We start from the raw sequence: 24,693 nt of genomic DNA, 5'->3' as shown, positions 1-24,693 counted from the left end.
TTTATTAGCTGTAGATTTTTGATGTTCTGAAAGTTCTCAACAATAACAGAAGAGAGTAGAAATCACTGATTGAACAGCCCCAGGTTTAGCTAAAGAGTTATGGTAATGGGAAGGAAAGAGTAAAGGGAAAGGGACATCAGTGTGAGTAAATAACATGGAAAAAATAAATCTAAGAATTATATTAATTTTTTGGGCAGGTCTTAGGGCTTGAACTCAGAGTTTGGGTGCTGTTTTGGAGATTCCCTCATCCCACTCCAAGACCAGCTCTGCCACATCTCCACTCCTAGCCTCTTTATTTTTTCTTTTTTTATTGTCATCAATTGGAGAAAAGAATTTTGAGGACTTTCCTGCCTAGGATGGCTTTGAACTACAGCTCTAAGATCTCAGCCTCTTGAGGAGCTAGGGTTACAGGCATGCCACCAGCACCTGCAATCTAAGATATTCTTATCCTCTGGCGAATAATAATAATAATAATAATAATAATAATAATAATAATAATAATAATAATAAACAATGGCTTTTGTTACATGTCAGGCAATTTATTGTATTCACTTATTTAATCCTCATGATAATTCACCATTTTACACACTGAAGGAGTTGAAACACAGTAAGTAATTAGCCAGAATGATGGGAGCAAAGGGAAGAGATGTCCTTTAAAGTCAAGTTCCACAGAGTACTAGAGTAGTGGCTTTGGTAATATCTTTCCTTATTCACTCTTCTCTTTTACTTTTCTTTTTTCTATCTCTCCTTTCTTCTCCCTTTCCCTTCCCCTCTGTCTATCCTTTTCTTCTCTCTATCACCCTTCCTCTTTCCAACAACCTACCCCCCAGCTCAATATGCCCAAGCTATAGGAACTACAGAATTACATTTATTGCATTATTTCCTTTTCCAGGAAGGATTCTACCTCTTACCTTACTCACATTCTTATAGAACTTAAGCCTTTCCCATCCATATCTCAAAAGTATCTGTGGACAAATGACACAGAATGGACTAGTTTTGCTCTTTCTCTTCTTTTGCATAGTTTTCAGATAGCTGCTTTAGAGCTTTATTGTCCCCCTTTAGCCAGGCTTTCTGGAAGTATTAAGACTTTCTAACTATCAACTAAACCAGACATCTTATATAAAGACAATAGCAAAAAAAAATCAGGGAGCTTCCTTTCATGAGTCCCAACTAGATGGTTGTGTTTAACTAAGTACCCTAGATTCCACTAAAATAGCTTGATTTTCTAACAATAGTAGGTAACTTAATTTTGTCTTTAAACTATAGCAACCTCTATGTTTTTGTCTCTGCTTCTCATCCAAAATTAAAAATTAAAAATAAAACAATTGCTTTTTATTCTTTCAGTGTTATATAACACAAAATGCATGTGCATATAATGGGACATATTTATGCATGCATTGTAATGCATATGGGATAGAGAATATACACCATTCAACATATACATAAATATATATATATCATTAGAAGTAATAATCACATTGCTTTGTACAGTTTTCAAATATGGGAGAGTATCATGTGATACTATAACTTATGTTAATTTCTTTTAATGTCTCTATTTTCAAGGGAAATTTTATTCCTTTAAATGCTAACTTTAAATTGTTTTGTTGCAAGTCATTGTCAAAAAGAAACCCCAGAGAAATGACTTGCTCATCACCTGTCAGTGCACATTATGATGATTGAGTTGGCATTAATGCAGTAATTACCATGAATTTTCAATTTCTAGCACAATGTCTTCTCCTATCCCCATCCGTCAGGCATATTTGTGAAGTCACAAATGGATACAGAAGACAGACAAGTTGAGAAACGGAGCTGCCCACCGCCTCTACTGCAGAGAATGAAAGCAATAAGATCGGAAGTGACGGTTCTGGTGATGGCTAATATTTATTGAATACTTTTTTGGTCAGGTATTCATCAAGCATTTAGCACATCTGAGCTCATTTGCTTTTACTCATCTAATAACACAGATATGACTATTAATACCATCTGCCAGATTACAACAAATTTGGAAATATGTAAAGCACCATAGATCATACAAATAGCATGTAGCAGAGCTGATGCACATGGGTGTGTCAGAAGCAAATCTCTGCATACTAAAAGGTTGATTCAGCTTCATGGTTTCTCAACGCAGTACCACAGATGCGGTGGGGAGGGGGGACGGCTAAGTAAGTCTTAGCTATGGGTGACTTGGCTAGCTTCTCTCCACTAGGTGCCAATAGCACCTCCTCTCCACTGCCTGCTTCCCTCCACCTGTGTGGTAGCCAGAACTATCTTCAGACATTGCCAAATGTCCTCCAGGAAGCAATATTCCCACCTCCCCAACAGAAATCATATAAGACGTAAAGATAAGCTTTGTCAGTAAAATAATAATCAGGAATTTTACAAAGCCATGATGGTAGCTTTATCTTTTAAAATGTGTCACCATTTTTCTTCTGGAATATTTCAGATAGTAGAATGAAAAATACATATCAACAAATTTCCTTAGAGGGAAAGTTTATTTGGTTAATATATACAGATGTAGATTAAGTCAACAATCAAATAAAATATAGGTGCATGTATATATAGCGGAACATTAAATTATTCAAAAATTTAACATACAGAATTCTATTATTTTCATAAAATATCTAGTAAATTAAAATTCACTAAAGCTTTGGTTTGTCTTTATTCCTTTTAAAATAGATACTTAAGTATGTATATTAAAAGTATACAGGATCCACTCCATACTTTAAGTGCTTACTGCTATGTTATCTACTTTAGGAATGATATAAAAATTAAGGTTTGCATTCCTGAGGAAATTGCTTAGAAACAACTCATATACACAAAAGCCCAAAGAATAAGAAAAGGTAGCATGAGGCAAGTGGTATTTTGAATGATTCACATTAAAATAAAACACGCGGCACATACGTACCCAGGTTACGGTGTGTCATTTAATAGGCATATTTCATGTTAGCAATGTGTTACACATTTTACATTCTAAGGATCAACATGAAGAATCATAGTATGCACAGACCTAATGCAAAATACATCAGACAAAATCACTCTAGAGATATTTATGTTATTTTCTTCTAACGTTTTGGGAAAATCCAGTGCAATTTTGGTTAAAAATAAACACACTTTATTCATGTGATTTTTTGGAGTATTATTCCTTCTCACCAAAAAATATAATCTCCTACAAAGTTTACAAAATTTTAAATTAGTAATGTTTAGCTTATATTATCAAGAAATATTTCCCCATCACCATAAAATGTAAATCCAGCCAAATTAATAACAAAGAGGACAGTGGATTTTGTTGTGTTTAAGACAATAATATGTACTTAAGTGGTTCTACATTCTTGGGTGCAATTTAGAACTAGCCTTCTTTTTAATAGCATACACTGGGTATCACAGTTACAATCCAAGTGAGTAGCATCACAACACAATTATCTAACACACATGTTACCACAGATGCCATAGATCAAACATCTCAGGAAACACTAAGTTGTTCAATGTGCATAAATTCGGCACGCTTGATAAATGATAAGCCTTCATTTTTCTTCATTTGGGGGGTTTTCTAGGTGGTCTTGTGTTGTTTCTTCACTTTTCTTTTTTACATCTGGTGGGGGAAAAAGAAATTTCCATTCATATATAGAATATATCAAAATGTATTTTGTTATATTTACATAAGATATTTGGATTTTCCTTTCTCCACCTGAGTCATTTTTATCTTGACTAAAGAAAAATGTGTCTTATCTCTAAATTCATATAGGAATATGAAAAGAAAGACGTGAGTGGGTTTGACAACCTACTTTCTCTTCAATAAACTCTTACTTATTAAGAGCCAGGCAGCAGCTCAAAAGGACAAAAGTCTTGTGCTTACCCTCAAATGTGTGGATGTTAGACCTAAAATATAGGCATATAAATATAATCAGGATCCTCTTTATATGTATATATCATGTTATATATGTTTCTGACACATATGACATATTGTATTTTGTATATCATATATGACATATACTTATGATACATGTTATGTATCATATGTGTGACTTAAGTGCATATGTATGTGTGCATATATATATGCATATTCCTGTTGGTATGGAAGTTGCAGGAATACAGGAGTTTACATGCACCCCATTCATTCACCGCTGTATTGCTAGCTGTTAGAAGGCCTATCTTTTAAGAGTTCTAAGTTGAATGATAGGTCAAATAGTAATGATGAAGGTAAGAAAAGACATAGTATTTTGTGACTTTTCTAATTTTCTAGGATGCCACACTTTGTCATCCTTTGCTGACGTATCATAAGGCATCATTGCCTTCCTATAAGAATTTTCAACTTGTAAGGGGTCTATTTAAACATAAATAAACTAAGCAACTTTCAGGTTAATCTTATGCAGCATGCAGTTCATTTGTGCTATACACGAGGATATGCCTAGAAAAGCTACTGGTCTTTCTTTCCTAGAATTTTATTGATTTATTTGTTACTTTACCAGTCCTGGGGCTTGAACTCAGGGCCTAGGTGCTGTTCCTGAGCCTCTTTGTGCTCAAAGCTAGTGTTCTACCACTTGAGCCACAGCTCTACTTAGGGCTTTTTCTGAGTAGTTATTGGAGATAAGAGTCTCACAACTCTTCCACCTGGGCTGACATTGAACTGTGATCCTCAAATCTCAACTTCTGGGTAGCTGTGAGCCACCAGTGCCTGGAGTTAGAATTTGATTTTTAAATGGCTGAAGCATTGAAACCAAAATATTTGAGATTTCTTTGTGCTTCCAGTGTTCATTAGCAATTTCACGTTATTCATTTAAATATTCTATTCATATTTGTGCTTAGCTAATGAGAAAGAAGATGGGCTTTAAATCTCTTTACTATAGCATCAACCATATCATCTACATCTGTAAGTCTATGTCTTTATTCTTTAGCATCTGGTGTTACATGTCATTGGTTTTCAGCATTTTTGAACACTTAATTGATGTCCTTGACTTTATTTGAAAAATAATAAAGAAAATTATAGCAGTAGACTCTCCAGTGATGGAAATAAAATGGAGAGTGCTACAACCCTCCCATGTAGTTTGCTCCTTCTTGCTTATCTCAGTAATGGCAGTAAGCATTAAAATTTCATTTGGGGGGTTAAATTATGTAATCTTTAAGTAAGCATTTTTTTTCCTGTTCTGGGGCTTGAATTCAGGGTCTGGGTGCCACCTCTGAGCCTCTTCATGCTCAAGGTTAGTGCTCTGCCACTTGAACCACAGTGCCACTTCTGACTTTAGAAGGTCAAATTTAGAAGGTCAAATTTAGAAAGTCAAAAGCATTATATATTTGTTTCTTGTCTTCTCTTTAGCTCTTCCATATGTTTTGTTCTTTTTTTTGGAATGTGGGGCTTGAACTCTGGGCTTGGGCGCTGTTCCTCAGCTCTTCAGCTCAAGGTTAGTACTCTACCACTTGAGCCAGAATGCCACTTCCGGTTTTTCTCAGTGGTTTATTGGAGATAAGAGTCTCTCACAGACTTTCCTGCCCAGGCTGGCTTTGAACCATGATCCTCAGATCTCAGCCTCCTTAGTAGCTAGGATTACAGACATGAGCCACTAGCGCCCGGCTTTCGTTCATCTTATAATTAAAAAAAAAAAAAAAACTTGCCCTTTAATTTACTGTCATTTGTGTCCCATATGAGAAATTCAATGATCTTTAGAGGAAAGTGAAATTACTAGAAGACTCCAGAACTTGATCATGGTCCCACTCTAACAAGGATCTAAGTATTTCATAGACATCAGGCCAGGAACATTTGCAGCTTTATCAGGTAGTAAATAATCTCCTGAAACTTAGAGTCAAGAGCCTTATTCCCGTGGTGCCATGAACAGAATAGAGGTGTAGCAGCTTTTAGCTTTCTCTTGCTTTGTTCCCCCGAGGATTACATTTCTGCATATACATACAAACGCACTTTTGATTTTATTGAAGTACTCTTTCATTTATTTTCAGACTAAGGACAACCCAGGGAGTTAAATGAACTACATGCAAGAATTATAGACCTTCCTTCGCTGGTGTCACAACTTTCTCATTTTCTTAATTCAACTTTTCCCACTGTTTGAAAAATGATCACCTTTTATCCAAAGTTTTATTTGCAATGCAATTACCACGATGTAATTACTTTTTGGAATGCTTCTCAAAAAATTGTGTGATTTGGAGGTAACAATGCTTGATAGGAATTACACTCATTACCTTACTCATGTAACTGAAACCTCTCTGTACAGTATCTTTACAATAAAAAATACAAAACACATTGCATAATCTCATTGAGAAAAGGATCATTTTGTATTTCCATGAGCCCTGTGAACTACTAAACACATGTGATAAAGAAATAGGACATCCATTTCCACAAATGGCCTGGGAATGTAGAGTGCTTGCCTAGCATGCATGAAGCCCTGAGTTAGATTCCTCAGAACCACATGAACAAAAAAAGTCAGAAGTGGTGCTGTGGGCTCAAGTGGCCTTGAGCCAAAGAAGCTCAGGGACATTGCCCTAAATTCAAGCCCCAGGACTTGCGATAGATAGATAGATAGATAGATAGATAGATAGATAGATAGATAGATAGATAGATAGATAGATAGATAGATAGATAGATAGATAGATAGATAGATAGATAAAATGCCTAGCTCAGAAATGCTGAAAGGTCTTAACCATATGCAAAACATGGGATACGTTAAATCCACAAGAAACATAAAGCACTGTATGCCAGAGTGTTCTAGAAAAAAAAAGGATTAACTAAGAGAGAGAAGTGCACACTTATTTAACGAGGCTTGGAAGCCTTACCTTCCTTCATGGCAAGAGCTGCCAGCTTCAGGGGCAAATCAGAATTCACGCCGGTAACAGATGAACTCTGGATGTCAGGTAAGGCATTCCGGCGGCCAGTCCTGGCTGAGGCTGCAAAGGTGTTGATCCCAGACTCCACATCAGTCATCTCTGATGAGTCTGACCTCATAACATCTACAAATAGAATGCACACATGAAGAAGATGAGAAACACAACCGTCTGGAAAGTCTCTCCCTTGATCACACCCTCCAAGAGTCTGTGCCTCGGTCCTGGAGCTGCCATGTGCATGATGCTGAATAGAGCAGGAAGTCCTTAGCATCAGCCAACGTGCTATAAATAGCCCCGGAGCCCTAAGAGCCACTTAGTCTTGAGCATGAAGCCATCTTTAAGTCTTTGTTCCACTTTTCTGTGGATCAGCCAAACCAGAGAACTTGGAATGACACAAAAACAGATTTCTTTGGCTGCTCCCAAAGGGCCCTCTGCCTGCCAGTATTTGTTTGTAATGCTTGTTTAAGCTGAAAGTAAATCACTATAATTCTGAGGACTAAACAAGATGCTCTTTTTCTATTCTTTGGAAATAAGAAATACAACATTAGCCCAGAAGCTCTTTTTTCTTCGTTGAGCATTTCAATCTGTTCTGGTCTTAGACTCAATTTTCCATAGACTTGCGTTTATGTTAGAGAGAGTCAGGACCCTTTTTTTTTTTTTTCTGTCTCTTGCTTTCAAGTGGATATGGTAATTGTTTATATGTTCTGCAACACTCTAATCTTCCTAGCAATTAATTGTCTTTATAGATTCCCAAGAGTTCAGTGACAGCACAGAGAGGAAGGGAGCAGTTATTGCTTATTCTAAACCCACCCTCTTTCATATGATGATTTCTTTTCCTAAGATGTTAATACTGAATCGTATCTCAAAACAACTGAAACAGCAGCACCAAGCATTTATTGAGAAACTTTTGTGTCAGGTTGTTAGCCAGGCATTGGGAGTATGGAGGTATAATACACTCTTCATTTTGAGAGATTTTATACTCTCAAGAGGCAACACAAGCTGTGTGTACTAGCACAAATTGCATCAAAACAGAAAAGTGGTCCAATATCAACCAAAGGATAAAGACAACTATTTGTAGGCCTTAAGAAATATGTTAGCCAACAGAAAACATGCCAGCAGTTCAGAAACTGCTAACAACAGAATGAGTCGGATGTTAGAAACACAACTCCTTTGGTCCAAATCATGCAAGAAATGCATGTTTAGTATGGTCCTCGGGATGTCAATGGTCTTAAAATGTACCCTCCCCTCCAAATAGGCATACTATTATTATTTAAATGTTGTGGGTTTTTTCTAAGGATCATATAGGGTCTCCAGATACAACTGTGGAATCCATTAGACTTTCAACTCTCTGTCAGCTGCATGGTTCTGACAGGTAACTTAGAACACAGTATAAAGCACTCAACTATAAGATAAAAATAATTCATGCCATTATAGAATTGCAAGATAATCATGAGGGCTCAATCCATTTAATTTGTCTTACTCAGGTCTAACAATTAGCCTGTCTGATTCACAGAATTTTTATGAGAAATTAATGAGATAAAGAACATAGAAAATTTTTTGTAGCTAAAACATTGATAATATTGGATTGATTCCATCATGGTTCATATTTCAGTACCTTTTCCTTACTCTGTTACCATTCTACACAGAATGGTAATCTTTTTAATTCTAATGAGAAGCTCCTTCAGAGAGAATTCTAAAGTTTTCTTAGAGAACAATCAGCACGTCTTTGAAACTGAACTTTTAAACATTTTATTTGTCATGTCATCGAAACCTCCCAGTAGTTCTATAAGCTAATGATATGTGAACTTAATTCTGTAGATCTAGAAGCGAACTCAGAGTGGTTAAGTGACTCAAGAGCTGTCGTTGCTAGTCTAGCACTCATGGGTACCAATCCAGTTTCAATGCACTCTGAAAAACAAGGTAACATGGATGATAGGAAATGATCTATCCAAATCCTACAACACTTAGAGAGAGAGACATTCTTTTCTATCTTAAATGTTTGGTTATCTTGTTAGGTCCTGTACCCATGATCCATGGATTTCTATTAGGATATATTCTCCATAGCTACTGAGAACTACCTGATACCAGCAGCTTTGTATTGACTCCATACTCAGGGTTCCCAACCTGCTCTAGGTCAATTAGCATCACAGTGAAACCAAGGCCATGATCAAGTGCTTGTCTCTCTGATCAATTGCAGAAACAACTGTGGTAGCCTTGGAGAAGGAACTATATGATGATCTGAGAGTTAAAAACATTAACACTGAAGATAAAATTTATCGAGATGCAGTATTTTTAACATTTAAATGATGTATACGTTGAAATAAATTTCTTTACTAAGATAGGAAACGTTAAGGAATATTTATATATTATAAATTCAAATTCACTTCTTTTGCACAATTGATAAACAAAAGTCCTCTTACATGTTATACTTTTAAGCCAAAAAAATTTTTTTTGGGGGGGGGAGGTCGGTTGAAGGGCTTGAACTCTGGACCTGGATGCTGTCCCTGACCTCTTCAGCTCAAGGTAAGTATTCTACCTCTTGAGTTACAGTGCCACTTTTGGTTTGCTGGTGGTTAGTTGGAGACAAGAATCTCACAGACTTTACTGCCTGGGCTGGCTTTCAACTACAATCCTCAGATCTCAGCCTCCTGAGTAAATAGGATTATAGGCGTGAGCCACCAGCGCCCAGCTAAGTGAACTTAAAAAGTGTCGGGGCCATCAATACGGAAGCAGCAAAATTTTGACTCAGGTTTATTTAAAAATTCCTTTGCTATTGGTGCTAGAAAACAATCATTACAAAGCTTGCCAGTTATATTCATTAACTGCTATCTTGTCAAACTCAGAAGTTGTTCTACAAGGAAGTCAAGCTAGCATGCTTTTCTCTGAAGATTTAGCTGATCATTCCCCAACTGACATTCAGCATGATCTCCTTACAGAACCTGCTTCTGATTGCTCCTAAGACACTGCCCACCACAGGTAGACAAGACAGGTTCTCTCTGCCCAGCCCAAAGAGCTGTGATAAGGTGGGCCCTTCTAAGGTGAAGTCATCTCATCTTCTGGACAGAATTTGTTGTTGACTTACAGATACTTTACAGGACCACATTACAATACAACTCTAAACAAGGCTCTCTCAGTTCCCTGGCAAGGGAATTGTTGTAGCTTTGGGAATGATAAGAAAATCCAGGGCTGGGAAGGTGGCTCAGTGGTAGAGTGCTTGCCTTGTATGCATGAGGCCCTGGGTTCGATTCCTCAGCACCACATAAGCAAAAAGAAAAAAGCCGGAAGTGGCGCTGTGGCTCAAATGGTAGAGTGCTAGCCTTGAGCTGAAGAGCTCAGGGACAGCGCCCAAGCCCAGAGTTTAGGCCCCACGACCGGACCCCCCCCCAAAAAAAGGAAGAAAGAAAGAAAGAAAGAAAATAAAAAAGAAAATCCATGGCCGGGCACCAGTGGCTTATGCCTGTAATCCTAGCCTCACAGGAGGTTGAGATCTGAGGATCACAGTTCTAAGCCAGCCCAGGCAGGAAAGTCCATGAGATTCTTATCACCAATAAACCACCAGAAAACCAGAAGTGGTGCTGTGGCTCAAGTGGTAGAGCGCTCACCTTGAGCTGAAGAGCTGAGAGATAGTGCCCAAGTAGCAGGCAATGAGAAAGTAAATGTGTTCGAACCTGTTAGATCTACCTATGGAGGTGCCTGTGACACAGTGTTAAATAAAGCAACAGTCAGTAAACAGCAATAATATTTATAATATGGGGAAGTCAGTAAACAGCAATAATATTTATAATATGGGGAAAAAAGAAAAAGTTATAAATGTAGTATGATCTCAATTTCATACAGAGTAGTAATAATGACCACATACATATTACTTTCATTATTTAAAAAAAAGAGTGACACATTCATTGGGAAAAATTACATGAGTAAACAGTTATTAGTCACAGAAAATTTCAAAATAATAGTTTGAAAAGTTAGCCAAATAATAGCATATCTTCAAGTGAAACCTTCCCCCTCCCCCCCAAATAGTCAATGTCTGTGTCTGTCATTGATTCCATACAGACCTTTGACTGTATATATTTTAATGATTTTTTAAAAGGATAACATTTAGAGACAATTACTCTCTTCAAATGCCTTATGATACTTAAAAATATAATCCAGATGGTAATAGTACTAAGAAAAATGAAAGATATTAACTTTCTGGCTCTTAGTTTTCTGAGTTGACAAAGCTAATTATGTGCATGTTTGCTAACCAAGCAACTCTTCCTTTTTCTCTTTTGCAGAGTTAGAAGAGGTCTCTATATGAGCTCTAGTTTGTCAATCTCAGTTGCTTATAGGACCTAGAGACATTTGGGAATTAGGGGGTTTCATACAAATCCTTACATTCCCTCAGTGAGCCAATACTATTTACAGTGCTGGACTCTACCTGGATTAAAAACACACAGATTAGGATGTATTATCAAAGTGCCCTCCACTGTCATATGTACATGAATGTGGGATTATTTGCAGGCTCTGAAATACTGAAAAAGTGGCACAGTCATAATTGTGAAAAGGACAAGAGATTCAAGCTAAATAGAGTACTGGGATATCTATCTATCTTCTATCATCTTTTTATCTATCTGAAGTATATATATATATATATATATATATATCACATATACACATACAACAATGTATACACACAAACCTATACATACCTATATATGTATATATATGTATACACACTTTTTCTGTCTATATCTATGTTTCTATACAGATATAGACAGATATATATATATAGATAGATAGATATAGACTAGATATAATCACTAGTCAACTGCAGTGGGGTAAAAAGAAAATAGGTTGATGTGTTACAACTGTAATTACAAATAAATAGAAGTGTTTGCAACTTCTTTCTCTGGCGATTGAAATACTGCATTAACACAGGTTCTTTCCTTCTCCAATAATTTCCTTATTTGAAGCCAAAACATCAAGGAATTTGATGCTTTTTTCATTTCGGGATCCATCTCACCCCATCTCCACTCATTCATAAGTGAAACCTCAAGATAAACTTTCTAATGAAGCCACTACCTTAACACACTTGGTTGAGAGGTGGTCTGGATCAAACAATGTGAAAAAATGCTTAGACTAAGAAAAAAGAAATCATGCATTTTTGGTATGTTAGTGCTTTTCTTGTCCAAAGACAGAGAGAGAAGGAGAAAGATTCTACACTGAGTTGGAACTGAGCTCAGTGGTAGAACTATCAGATGTGAATTAGCACGTGTGAACTAGCAGTGCTCAATCCTCAGCATGAAAAGTAAAAGGATACCGAATATCTTATCAGTATTTCTCCAGCTCTTAATATACTAATACCTTATGCTAGATTTCTTTAATTGTGGCTAATGCATTTTATATGATTTCCTGATTTATGATATAAAGATTCTTCAAACAAGGTGAAAGAATTAAAACAGTAGCCAGGCTCCGGTGGCTCACGCCTGTAATCCTAGCTACTCAGGAGGCTGAGATCAAAGCCTGCCAAAGGAGGAAAAGTCTGTGAGACTCTTATTTCTAATAAACCACCAGAAAACTGGAAGTGGCGCTGTGGATCAAGTAGTAGAGTGCCTGCTTTGAGCTGAAGAGCTGAGGGACAGCGCCCTGGCCCAGAGTTCAAGTCTCATGACAGACAAAAAAAAGTTACATTTTTATGTACCAACAACATAGATGATGATTTATCAAATCAATATTTATAGGACATCTACTGTATTATTAAGTTCAAGGCCTTGTACCTGGCTCACAGCTTCAAGGAGAACCCAGTTTGCTGACATCTTGAGATAATCTGCTTATATTTCTTTACCTCAAATATTACCCTTTGGAAATAAAATGAAATTTCCCACCCTAAAGTGGGAACTTGTAACAAATCTATCCATTTAAGTAAGAAGGCTATTTTAGGCTACACCAATATTGTAAGAAATAGATGTGTATACAAATTATTTTTTTACTTAGAGATCTGCCTCTTTTAAAAATTCCTTTACATATATTTCTGTACATACCTTAGCTGATCAGAGAGTGACTTAGTTTTATAGTTTCCTCCAACTCTTTTTTTTTTTTTTTTTTTTGGTCCAGTCCTGGGGCCTGAACTCTGGGCCTGGGCGCTGTCCCTCAGCTCTTCAGCTCAAGGCTAGCACTCTACCACTTGAGCCACAGCGCCACTTACGGCTTTTTTCTTATGTGGTGCTGAGGAATTGAACCCAGGGCCTCAAGCATGCAAGGCAAGCGCTCTACCACTGAGCCACCTTCTCAGCCTCTCCAACTCTTTTCTTAAGAGAGAAAACTCTTGTTTCCATAGTTTGGAGTTCATTTTGACATATATATATTATATATAATTTTATATTAATATAAAGAGGCATGTTGGTGCTCTTGTAGGTTCCAAAAAGGACCATTAACCTGGTCTCCCATTATTGAAGATGGTTTTGTTTGTTTTTGTTTTTGAGACAAGGTCTTGTTATGTGATTCACACTCACTTTGCTTTCCTATGTAGCCCAAGCTGGCCTAAAACTTTTTTTATTCTAACCTCAGCCTCCCAAGTGCTAGGATTTTATGCAAGAACTACTCTGTGTGATTTTAAATTTGAAAGGAATGTGTGTGTGTGTGTGTGTGTGTGCGTGTGTGTGTACGTGCGTGCGTGCGTGTGTGTGTGTGTGTGTGTGTGTGTGTGTGTGTGTGTGTGTGTCCTTTAACCTTCCAGATAGAGACAGTTCCTTAAATGATATATCAATGTGTCACAGGCAGTTTGTTTCCAACAAGTCTTCCCTAAATTCAGACAACTTTTTGCTATCACTATTCTTTTTCCTGTTTCTTCCCATAATAGAAGATCGACCTGCTACTAATCAGATGGCTGGGAATATTTTGTTCTATCCTGAAAATTTTAGTGGGAAGTTTTCTACAGACTGTCTCTCATCTCTTCATTAGCCAAGCTTTTGGATATAAAATATTTCTAGATTTCAAATGGAGCCCCAAAGGCGCTCCAAGCACACTAAAGCCTAGTCAGAACTGAATTTGTACTTATGGGTAAACAAGTATAATTTGAAGTTCTGTGGTCAATTTGTGCTTTTCTCAGAAGGATGAAACTTGTCTGTGCCAGGGTTTGAGCAAGAAGTTGAAGTCATTTCCCCTTCCAGTGAAATGGGTGGTTTTCAGATGTCAAATGACTGTGGATGATGTCAGTAAAAAAGAGAGAAGGGGAAGTTAATTCTGACCACCAAGATTCTAAAAGAAACAGCATTGCATTCTTCCACCTGGGTAAAGACTAGACCAAAGTCACCTAATAAATTCAATAAGCAATTGTTGAATTAATAGCTGAAACCTATCAATAATAAGTTAGCAAGCATAAAAAGTAAAGGTTCTGTTCATTATTAATATTCACAACAAAGATTGCAAGTAACTACAGGAATGCCCAATGGCTCATGCCATAATCCTTGATGTTCAGGAAACTGAGATCTAAGGATTGTGGTTCAAAGCCAACTCAGGCAGGAAAGTCTGTGAGACTCTTACCTCCAATTAAACAGCAAAAGGCCAGAAGTGGAGCTGTGGGTCAAGTGGTAGAGCACTAACCTTGATTTAAAAAATTCCAGGTACAGGGCCAGGCCTTGAGTTCAAGCCTCGGCACTTGCATAAATAAATAAGCAATAAATTTCATTAGTAAATATTAAAATGGGCTTTGTTATGCTAATAAGAAAACATTTTTTGCAAGTAGATTGTAGAATACTAGCCCAAGTAATGCCTGTCTGGTTTGGGCATGAGCTCTGTTTACCATAGACACAACAATAATCAATGCAAAAACTCTGATAGTACTAACTTTTATGCCCATCAAGAGCTCTGATAGTACATGCTCCTGACTTGAGCCCTCTCTGGAAGGGACTCACTAACATAAAATTGAACACATTGTCTGCCTAAAGTCAATACAAGCAACCTACCAGTTTTCCCTTGTATGTACATATGTTACTCTCTAATACTTTTAAGTAGGCTGATTCCCGCACTTTATTGGTTTTGTTCTCAACCAGGGGAGAAATGAAATTCCTTAATCCTCTAAACTGATGCTCTAGATGTTTTATCTAGAATTATTACTGAGAGAGTTACATCTATGAAAAAAAACTGCTGTTTCAACTGAAAGATAATTTAAAGCTGTTTAAACATGAGAAGCTTAAATTGCATGTTTTCATTTTAAGGGAATATTTTTGTAACAGGTATATTTATCTATCAGAGAAAAAATACAGTGTGATTTAAAATAGCAGATCTATTTTAATAACAGCAAAAGTTATACCATATCAAAGCATTAAAAGCTAGATTTCATTCCACTTCTCAAATTATTCTTATAGATGCATAAGTATTCACACTTAATATAATTTCATTTTATGCTTAATATAGTTTTAGCAAACTTTTTGTTTTTTACTCATATAATAGCATATTAGAATTTAATGTAGACCATTTTTTCAGTAAACTTTTGTTTTTAGCAGTGCTAAGAACTGAACCCAAGACTTTGTCTATGATATGTTAGTACTCTACCATTGAACTATATCTCCAACCCATAATAAACTATTTTAGTCATAAACTGTATATTTCCCTTCATTGCTTATCATACTTTCCAGAAGTTAAATCCTGCATTGCCTTCGAAAAGAGATTTGATTTCCCACAAGACAGCAAATTACTTTATTAGCTTTCTACATTATCAAAAGTAGAATTAAAAGTACCTGTTTTATTTCTTTACAATCAAGTAAACTAACATTTGTAAAAGCGCATCACTAATAACTACACAAATGAAATGGTTTGAATCTGTCATATTACTGTATAGGCATTCTAACAGAATGTAACTATGAGCACCAATTATCTTGTTGAATCACACGACTGGCATGACTTCTAGAGACAGCATCTAATGTCAGTTATAAAGTTATTATAATGTCACGATAAAAATCACATACAAATCTGGCTAACCTTCTTAATCAGCTAAGCCAGCTAAGTCACACACAACCCCACTGCCCTGCACTGTCCATGGCAGGTTCTCCTGAAAGATATTTAAATTTCAGGGTTATCTTCAATAGTTAAAATGAGATTGAATCTCAGTATCTTCATGATACTTGAAAAATAATCCTTAGTCTAAGTAAATATGATAACTCTATATAAAAAAAAAAAGGTTATAAAAGAAAGTCCTGGGTTCTACATGAGGCTTTACCTGACCTCATTTAAAATATTCCTTCTCTGAATGCTTGATAACTCCTTGCCAGGCCCTACTTTTCCCAATGCTTGCTAGCTTTGAATGCACATTATAATTTATGTATGAATGTATTAAAGAAAAAAATCTCCCTTCCCAGAAATGTTAAACTTCACATAATTAAGGGTTTTGTATGTCATTTCACTGACATTCATAGCAATTAAAGCCATGCTTGGCACTAAAATCTGTATATTTGTTTCAAAATGATGTTTTTCCTCTTGGTTGACATACCTTTATGTTCATTTTTCAGAAAATGTGAAATTCTGGTAGGCATTAAGAAGAAAAATAATTGTCTCATGCCTCATTAGCCATAATAGTAGTGCTATTATAATACTGGTATAGATCCTTCCAGAACTTTTTCCATGCTCACAGACACAAGGAAATGACATACAATGTATGCCACATACACAAGTTCATCATATACATAAGAGTTCCATATGCATATATTTCAGTTCCATATTATTTGACTGGAAGATGGATTATACTTATTTTATATCATTGACTACATAGTAAAAGTGAAATCTTTTGTAAGCCAGGATAATTATAAATTTGAAGGAAAGGTTTAACAAAAACAAAAATCATATATATAGATTACTTTATATATGCACAGGTAAACATTATAAGGTAAATGTAGTAAAAGTATTAACTATTAATTAACTATTTCTAGGTGGTGTTTTAGTTAAGATTTATATTTTCCTCTTGGAGCTTCATTTTTTACAAATTTCCTATAATGAAGCTTTTTATAACAGAAAAAATATCAGGAACATATTGAGCATTTGGAATGTGAAACACTTTAGAGGGAATTCTCTCATGATCCTGAATTTTGCAATGATCATTACTATCTTTGAAAAATAAGGAAACTGAGCTTGGCGCTCACCTGTAATCCTAGCTACTCAGGAGGTTGAGATCTGAGGATCACAGTTTGAAGCCAGCCCAGGCAGAAAAGTCCATGACACTCTTATCACCAATTAATCAGAAAAAAAATCCAGAAGTAGCACAGTGGCTCAAGTAGTAGGATGCTAGCCTTGAGCAAGAGGAGCTCATGGTCAGCACCCAGGCCGAGTTCAAGCCCCAGGACTATCAAAAAAAACAAACAAACAAAAGGAAACTGAAGATCATAGGAATGAAGCAATTTGATTAAATCCAGCTAGCAAGTGACAGAGGAAAGACCATAAACTATTACATCGTCATTCATTTCTTTTAAATTACATCTCTCAAATATCTGTTGAACAAAAAGTCTGTGTCCATCAATTCTTGAGAGCTTACTAAATTCTTTTTGCAATGTAGAATTCTGAGGAAATATGTACAGGAAAACAAAAGATGAAAATTTGGGATATATCTATATCTATATAGGTGTGTGTGTGATATATATCTATCTTTATCTATATCTGTCTATTACTATTATAAACAGATATTGGTTTATGTATGTATCTGTATATAGACAGATATAGATATATATCCTCACTTTCAAAGGGTTTCAGAACTAAAAATAGAAATAATCAGAATACATTAGGACAGATATACTTTTTGCACTGCTGGCGTTATGTGAAAAGGAAGTGTTTGAGTTGTGTAGTCATTAAGGAAAATTCACAAGGCTGTAGACCACCACCCACAAAATTTTGGAGGGATTCTTTAAGGGAGAAAAGAAATAAAAAGGTGAAATCAAAGAAATATCGTGAAGGTAAATCATGAATGATGGAATGAAAAAGACAAGTCATCATTAAGGAAAAAGAAAAATTTCACATTGGAGCTTAGGTATAACTCAAACAAAAATTATGAAAGAAATGAATGCCATTAAAATGCCTGAATGTATTTTTTCCTAGGAACTGTGGAAACATGAACATTTCCAAGACACATAAGAAAGATATGTATGAGAAGCAGTGTCTAAAATGGAGACTGATATCCAGAAGATCATCAAAAAGCAATTAAGAAAGATTATTTTATAAGCAAATCCACCACAATAGGAATGATAAGCTTATTTCCCAAATTCAGAACACCAGAAATTGCTTCTTAGAAATAAGATAATGGTAATGAACTTACATTAGCAGATCTGAAATTTTATTATACAGTACTAGTTAAGATTTTGTAGAATTCTCCAAATATTGTCAATTAAATAATAAAATAGACTTGAAAAATAAACAAATATTCATATTATCCCTTGATTATTGAAACAGGTTTTAACTAGGTTACTGAACTGTTACTTGTGATCCTGAAGTGTTCACAAGAGAAAACCTGATATAGATGGAAAAACTGCTACTCATGGAAATAACATGTGGTCTTGTTAATAGTATGTAACAAAATTCTAGGTCTATTATATGGAAAGCTTCAAGCTATCTTATTTTCCATTTGGCCTGGAATCACTCATATTGTCATTTGAAAATTTTAAGTGAACAATATATATGTTCACTTAATTCAGCAGTAAATATTTTGCTATATTTAATCACTGTAAACACTAACATTCTGTTCTATTATTTGAAAACAAACTGCTAGCAACATACTATAAATACTTAACACATCTCTAAGTCTTAGCATTTACCCACATTCTCTAAATTTGACCCTTCTGGGTATATACCAAATTGATTAGTTTTATATTTTCAATGTAGCTTTTGTTTTCACTACAAACTAGACATCTCATAGTCCTGTAGATTTATGAGGGCTCATAGATTATTAAGAAAGCCTTTACCCCAAGCCTTTTCTTCTCTGGTTAAGCCAAGACTAGTAAGTCTTATCTTCTTTTGGAATAGGCTTGTGTTATGTTATCCTTTAACTAACCAGATTACTCTTCCTCTATCTGGGCTTTATTTTGAGGATTTAGTCTATCTTCCACCTTGAAAAATTCCCATTTTATGCCTTATCTCCAGAGCAGGATTCATTAAAACAGAACTTGTGCTCCCAAATTATGAAGCTGACCACTTGAAATCTAGGAAAGACTTCAAAAAGACTGCATAAAAGATTGAACGAGTATCATCATCTTGGACTTCCCAGCCTCAAGAATTTTTAAACACATATCTTTTGCTTAAGCAAAATAAAAGTAAAATAGAATTGGAGAGTCACCGTGGAGTGAACCTGGTCGGCCTCTGCATATAGTACTTACCTGTTTCTCCAGCTTTGTGATTTCTCATTGATCTGGCTTTGTGAAGAAATCTCTCTCTCTCTCTCTCTCTCTCTCTCTCTCTCTCTCTCTCTCCCCCCCTTCCCCCAACTCTCTCTCTCCTGTCTGTCTGTCTGTCTGTCTGTCTGTCTGTCTGTCTGTCTGTCTCTGTCTCTCTTTCTCTCTCCTCTCTATCTCTCTCTCTCTCTCCCCCTCTCTCTCATGTCTTTTTTGCAAGCATTTTTTTAAAAAAAAAAAAAAAAGCCTTACAGACCTATCCAACATTTGAAATAGTGTTAATACAGATTTTCATTATTCTGTTTTGGCTTTTACTTACTTAATTAGGTCTTCTATAATGCCAGAAAATTAAGTTGTGGCTTTAAGTTTCAATTCCTTCTTGCCCAAGTAATAGTATTCACTTGATCACAAGAAGACCAAATGTGCAATAATATAACCATATTTTTTGTTTCACATTTTCCATATTATTTTTAACAGTAGTTGTTTTTTTTTTTTAACTCACAGTGTAAGGCTGTTTTTCTTCCACATGGAAGACAATCTTCTCACTCAAAGTAAAAGCATTCAGTTTCACATTAAAATTCGTTGCCTCTTGGGTAAAGTAACAAATAATTTAAGATGATTTGCAAAATTTATTCCCTCATTTTGTCTACAGCCTAATAATATCAAGGCTCTATATTATGTATTGTCATGACAGCTGATAAAATCGGGGGTAAGAGCTTAAATAGTTTGATCATTTCTCCAGTTTATACTCATGAATGGATAAAATACCTTAAACAACCTTTCTAATCAAAGGGACCAGGCACATTCCTACCTATGCCTGAGTAACAAATTTCAGTTCCAAATGAGCATATGGAATTATGCAGACAAGCCAATCATACCCTATGATAGAAAACAGAGGACACCACACCTGCTCCTTACCACTCCCACAGCTCCTTACTTATTAACTCTCCTCTTGATATAGCATCTTTACAACTGAAAAAAAAATGTGCCTCTGCATCGCTTCTTGTGCTATATTTCACTACTAAACTGATTTGAGTCATACTTGTCAGGGGTTAGGTGTTATGTGTTTCTATCTTCAGACCCCTCAGTGAAGAAAGCTCTCCTTCACCAACAGGGTGAATAGGAAGGGAAAAAAACCCACAAAACTAGAGTCAAAAACCACATGGTATTCTCCCACAAGATAGAAGATACCTGGTCAGCTTAAATGAACTGCCCCTGGCTAACTGATTCTGAGACATGATGAAAGCTTCCGGAAACAGAACTGCTAATTACTGGGGCACTATGTGGCACTGTGCGGCCTTTGTCACCATTCCTATTTTCTCATTGCTCTGTCTCCAAGATGAAGGATGTTTGAACTATGCTCTGGTGTGACATGTTTTAGGGTTCAACTTGTGTTTGGCAAGTGCTGAGGTTTTCATTTATAAGGAAAGTTGATGAACAGTGCCTTAACCAGTCAATACTTCAGTCTTCTTTATCTGAATTCAAGCTAGAGCTCTCTGGTCACTGTGTCTAGCCTGGCAACTGCCATTGGCTATTCCAGGAACCTATACAGACACTGTTTGCACTTGTACTTGCATATCTATTAGATATGCCCAGGGACAGCCAGCCCTCTGGAAGAGAACACCACCCAGCAAAGAATCAAGCATGACATTCCCGATGCTGTTGCTCTTCGTGCAAGGGTAATGACCTTGCTGGACTCCTGTGCTGTTGCTTCCCTTGCTCTTGTTGCTTGATTTCTCCTGACCCCCAAGGACATCATCCATGGTGGCCCGTGGCCCAGGTGCTGATGGCTGATGAAATAAAAAAACAATAGGGGGAGGGGGTAGGGAGAGGAAGGAGCATTTGGTACTCAACCAACCACTGAATGCAAACCCATAGCCAGTATGCCCTGGCTCAGCACTGCTGCCTATCCACACAGAATACTTAATTTCTCAGTTATGAGCCCAAACCCCCCCTATCCAAGTTATAGATAAATTTCTTTGCTGGCTGTCGACCTATATTCCCAGGAAGATTGGAACTCTGAACATATCCCATAACTGCCCATATGGTCTGAATCACAAAGTATACATTTCTATGCATACAGACAGAAACTGGAAGCTGTTACTTTACATGGCTATATAGAAAAAAAGGAAAAGAAAAGAATACTACATGATAGAGAAAGGGGGACTATGTTTAAAGATGGTTTGATCTGTCAAGTTTGATTACAGATCAGGCACTCTTTCCTTGCACTATTTCATGGAATAGCTCTCAGTGCTACAAAAAAGTCCCAGTCTATGGGATTATACTAAAACACCAATGGAATCCTTGTGGCATCTTTTAAATGAACTAACTCAAATATAACTTAAACCCAGGACTGAACTCAGGTCCTTGTACTTGCTAGGCAAATGCTCCTCCACAGAACTAAATTCCAAGCTCCCAAATCCGGCACCATTGATCCATGTAATTCAACCATTCCCTCAGGGGAGACTAGGAACTTGATGATTTTGAGAAGTAGAAACTTATAAATAATATGATGAAGATGAAAAGGACCCTTCCTCCATCTCCTTAGAGGAATATCTAAATATACAGGAGGGAGTAAATTATTATCATCTTAACCATCAGAACTACTGGCTTACCCATATGCCCTGCAGTAACAGCACTCATTGCCTAAAAATATCCCATAATGGTCATAGAGATTCTGACCCAATAAAAAATAAATGAAAATTAAATTAAGTCTTTGACATTTACAAATTGGCCAGACAAAATGGGAACTCGGGATCTGTCCAATAACTATCACAAGTAAAAATAATTAACATGGCTTAACATAATTTAAAATAGTGCCTTCAAGAATTAAAACTTAAAAAAAAAAAGAATTAAAACTTGTTTTATGGCAGCTTATGAGAGAAGGGGTGATTACCCCTTAATAATTCAATGCAGTTTATTTGGCCTATTCTTAAACCTGGAGGAAATAAAAACATTTACTCTATGCCACAGTGGATTTCTGCGCCTTTAATGCTATGATTTCATACCATTAAAGGTGATAGAGGTAATAACTTCCTTATTGGCATTGCTGTCTCCCTCCAATCAGAAATTGCCAATATTTTTCCTATTACAAATTTGGCTAATATAATCTGTTTGGTGCCTATTTGAATAGCCTCTCAGCCAGTTTGCCTTACTTCTACAAAGAAACAATACACCTTCCCTACACTGGCTATGGAACACTTCCAGAGCTTTGTCATTACATACAGGTCCTTCTAGACAAAACTTATACATTCACTTTTCTCCAAGAGCACATGTGTGATATCACATGGATGATCTTTACCTCCAGTCATTAATTTCTTTGATACGTTTATTAAAATATAATCACAAAGGAGTTCACAAGAGGTCGTTATGACACATAGAACAAGGTCTAGCTTCTTCAAATAAATTCTTTTTTCTTTTTTTTTTCAGGCCATCTTGGTCCTCCACATGGTGGGAAAAGGCCTGGGAAAGAGAGCTGGGAAAGAGACAGAAAGAGAGCTGGGGAAAAGAGCTAAGAGAGAACTAGAAAAGAGAGAAAATAGCTAGAAAAGAGAAGAGCTAGAGAAGAGCTAGAAAAGAACAGAGAGAAGGCATCTGGGCCTGGGCTAGGCCTTATCTAGGGTATGGGTGGAGAAAGGTGTGGCCACATCAAATTCAGATGTGACCTCAGCGGATGCAGATGTGACCTCTTCCAGGTGTCCCAGTTGTCTAGGTAACGCAGGTACTGGGTGGAGACTTTGCTGTGAGGAGGGTGGAGTCTGCTAGCCATCCAGGTAAGTTCTTTTTTTTCTTTAAGAATATTTATTATATAGTCACTGTAGAATCTTTAGACATCAAGTAAATCTATCATCTAGAAACAATCAGAAGGAACTGATTTCTCTTGAAGTGCAGAATCTCAAAAGCATATACAGATAATACATGTATTCTAAAAAGTAATTTGAGCTGGGCGCCAGTGGGTCACACCTGTAATCCTAGCTACTCAAGAGGCTGAGATCTGAGGATCACAGTTCAAAGCCAGCCCGGGAAGGAAAGTCTGTGAAACTCTTATCTCCAATAAACTACAGATGTGGTGCTGTGGCTCAAGGAGGAGAAAGAAAGGGGAAGAAAGAGACAAAAAAGAGAGAAAGAGAGGGAAAGAAAGAGAGAGGGAAGGAAGGAGTAAGAGAAGGAGAGAGGGAGACCTAAAAAAGAGCACTTGGGGCTGGGAAGGTGGCTCAGTGGTACAGCGCTTGCCTTGCATGCATGAGGCCCTGGGTTCAATTCCTCAGCACCACCATAAGCAAAAAGAAAAAAGCCGGAAGTGGCTCTGTGGTTCAAGTGGTAGAGCACTAGCCTTGAGCTGAAGAGCTGAGGGACAGCGCCCAGGCCCAGAGTTCAGGCCCCATGACTGGACCCAAAAAATAAATAAAATAAAAATAAAAATAAATAACTAAATAAATAAAGAGCACTGCCCTAATCAACAGAAGGTCAGGAACAGTGCCCTGGCCCTGAGTTCAAGTCTTGGACAGCAAAAAGAAAAAAAAAAAAAAAAGAAAAGAAGGAAAGAAAGAAGAAGGCTTCTTGATATATCAGCAAGAGGAAGGCGGCGGCCTCGATGCTCAGTTCCTAGCAAGATTCTATGATGTTGGAGGAAGTCACCCAACTCAGGAGTCCTTCCATACTGGAGATACTCCTTGAAATAGACTAAACCAACAGCAATGCTATTTTTTCCATCACAACTAATGGAGCTCATTGGAGAATTGCTACTTTCTATTCCTTAAGCAGAATGTACATTTCAGACTTTCATCTTAGCAGTGAATACTGGCTCCATAAGTACTTTTTTACAAATCATAGGTTATTGTCAAGAGTTGCTCTTTAACTTTAATTAAACTGGAGATACCAGTTTTAAATACCCAAACCTTGGCAAACAGATTTCTCTACATTTATTGATTGTAATTCAAGCCCTCAGTAGGATACTTCTAATTCTCCTTTAGAGTTCTAGAGATAGAATTATAGTAAAGAAGGCATTCCTTTCACTTCTCGGAATACACACAATACTTGTCACTTGAAGAAGGCATTCAATGGAAATCTCACCTTACCTATAAGCCTCAGGTCATTAGCCCTAGGAGGCAATCAGTTTCATTGAGTAGCCTAATGACATGGTTAAGACCTATTTAAACCACAAAGTAGAAAATGTTCCCCTTTTCTCTGAAAGTCACTACAAAAAGGGCTGCCGATTAGGGTTCTCTGGAGATACTCACGCTGTCTCAACGCACAGGTCTCTAAATTACATTTATTGCCTATCCAGGAGGATACCTCTAAACTTCTTCTAATATTCCTGATCAGGTGGCTACTTTTTACATCTTGAGTAGTTCCATTGTTTTGCTAATCCCTAAAATACCCAGCTATCATCTAGATTTAAATGTCAAATGGAGGCCAACACGTCAAGCTTGACCTCTCATTGAAGAGGTCTCAAATGTTGGCTCCTCACTCTTTCCATAGGTACCCTAGCCAAACCTCGGTTCTTATCAAAGGGACTTGGCCC

General features: G+C 36.7%; 1 protein-coding gene across 7 annotated transcripts in view; it reads right to left on the bottom strand.

Annotated features, from left to right (window-relative positions):
* Nucleotides 1-1,801: 1,801 nt before the first annotated feature.
* Nucleotides 1,802-24,693, bottom strand: part of Pkib (cAMP-dependent protein kinase inhibitor beta) — a 97,320-nt gene continuing 74,428 nt past the window's right edge. For 3 of the 7 annotated variants that reach the window (XM_070015351.1, XM_070015353.1, XM_070015352.1), the window contains 3 exons: nucleotides 20,857-20,959; nucleotides 6,778-6,951; nucleotides 1,802-3,589 (listed from right to left, as the gene is read on the bottom strand). In XM_070015351.1, the coding sequence (XP_069871452.1) occupies nucleotides 3,522-3,589; nucleotides 6,778-6,951; nucleotides 20,857-20,932 (318 nt within the window). In that variant the 5' untranslated portion in view covers nucleotides 20,933-20,959 and the 3' untranslated portion in view covers nucleotides 1,802-3,521. The remainder of the gene's footprint in view (nucleotides 3,590-6,777; nucleotides 6,952-20,856; nucleotides 20,960-24,693) is intronic. The other 4 variants (XM_070015356.1, XM_070015357.1, XM_070015354.1 and 1 more) reach the window with 2 other exon arrangements.

This window comes from Dipodomys merriami, unplaced genomic scaffold, assembly GCF_024711535.1.
Source record: "Dipodomys merriami isolate MVZ:Mamm:240054 unplaced genomic scaffold, mDipMer1.0.p SCAF_112, whole genome shotgun sequence".
Lineage (NCBI taxonomy): Eukaryota > Metazoa > Chordata > Mammalia > Rodentia > Heteromyidae > Dipodomys > Dipodomys merriami.
Note: the sequence above shows the minus strand (reverse complement) of the source record. Positions and strands in the feature narration are given on the sequence as shown.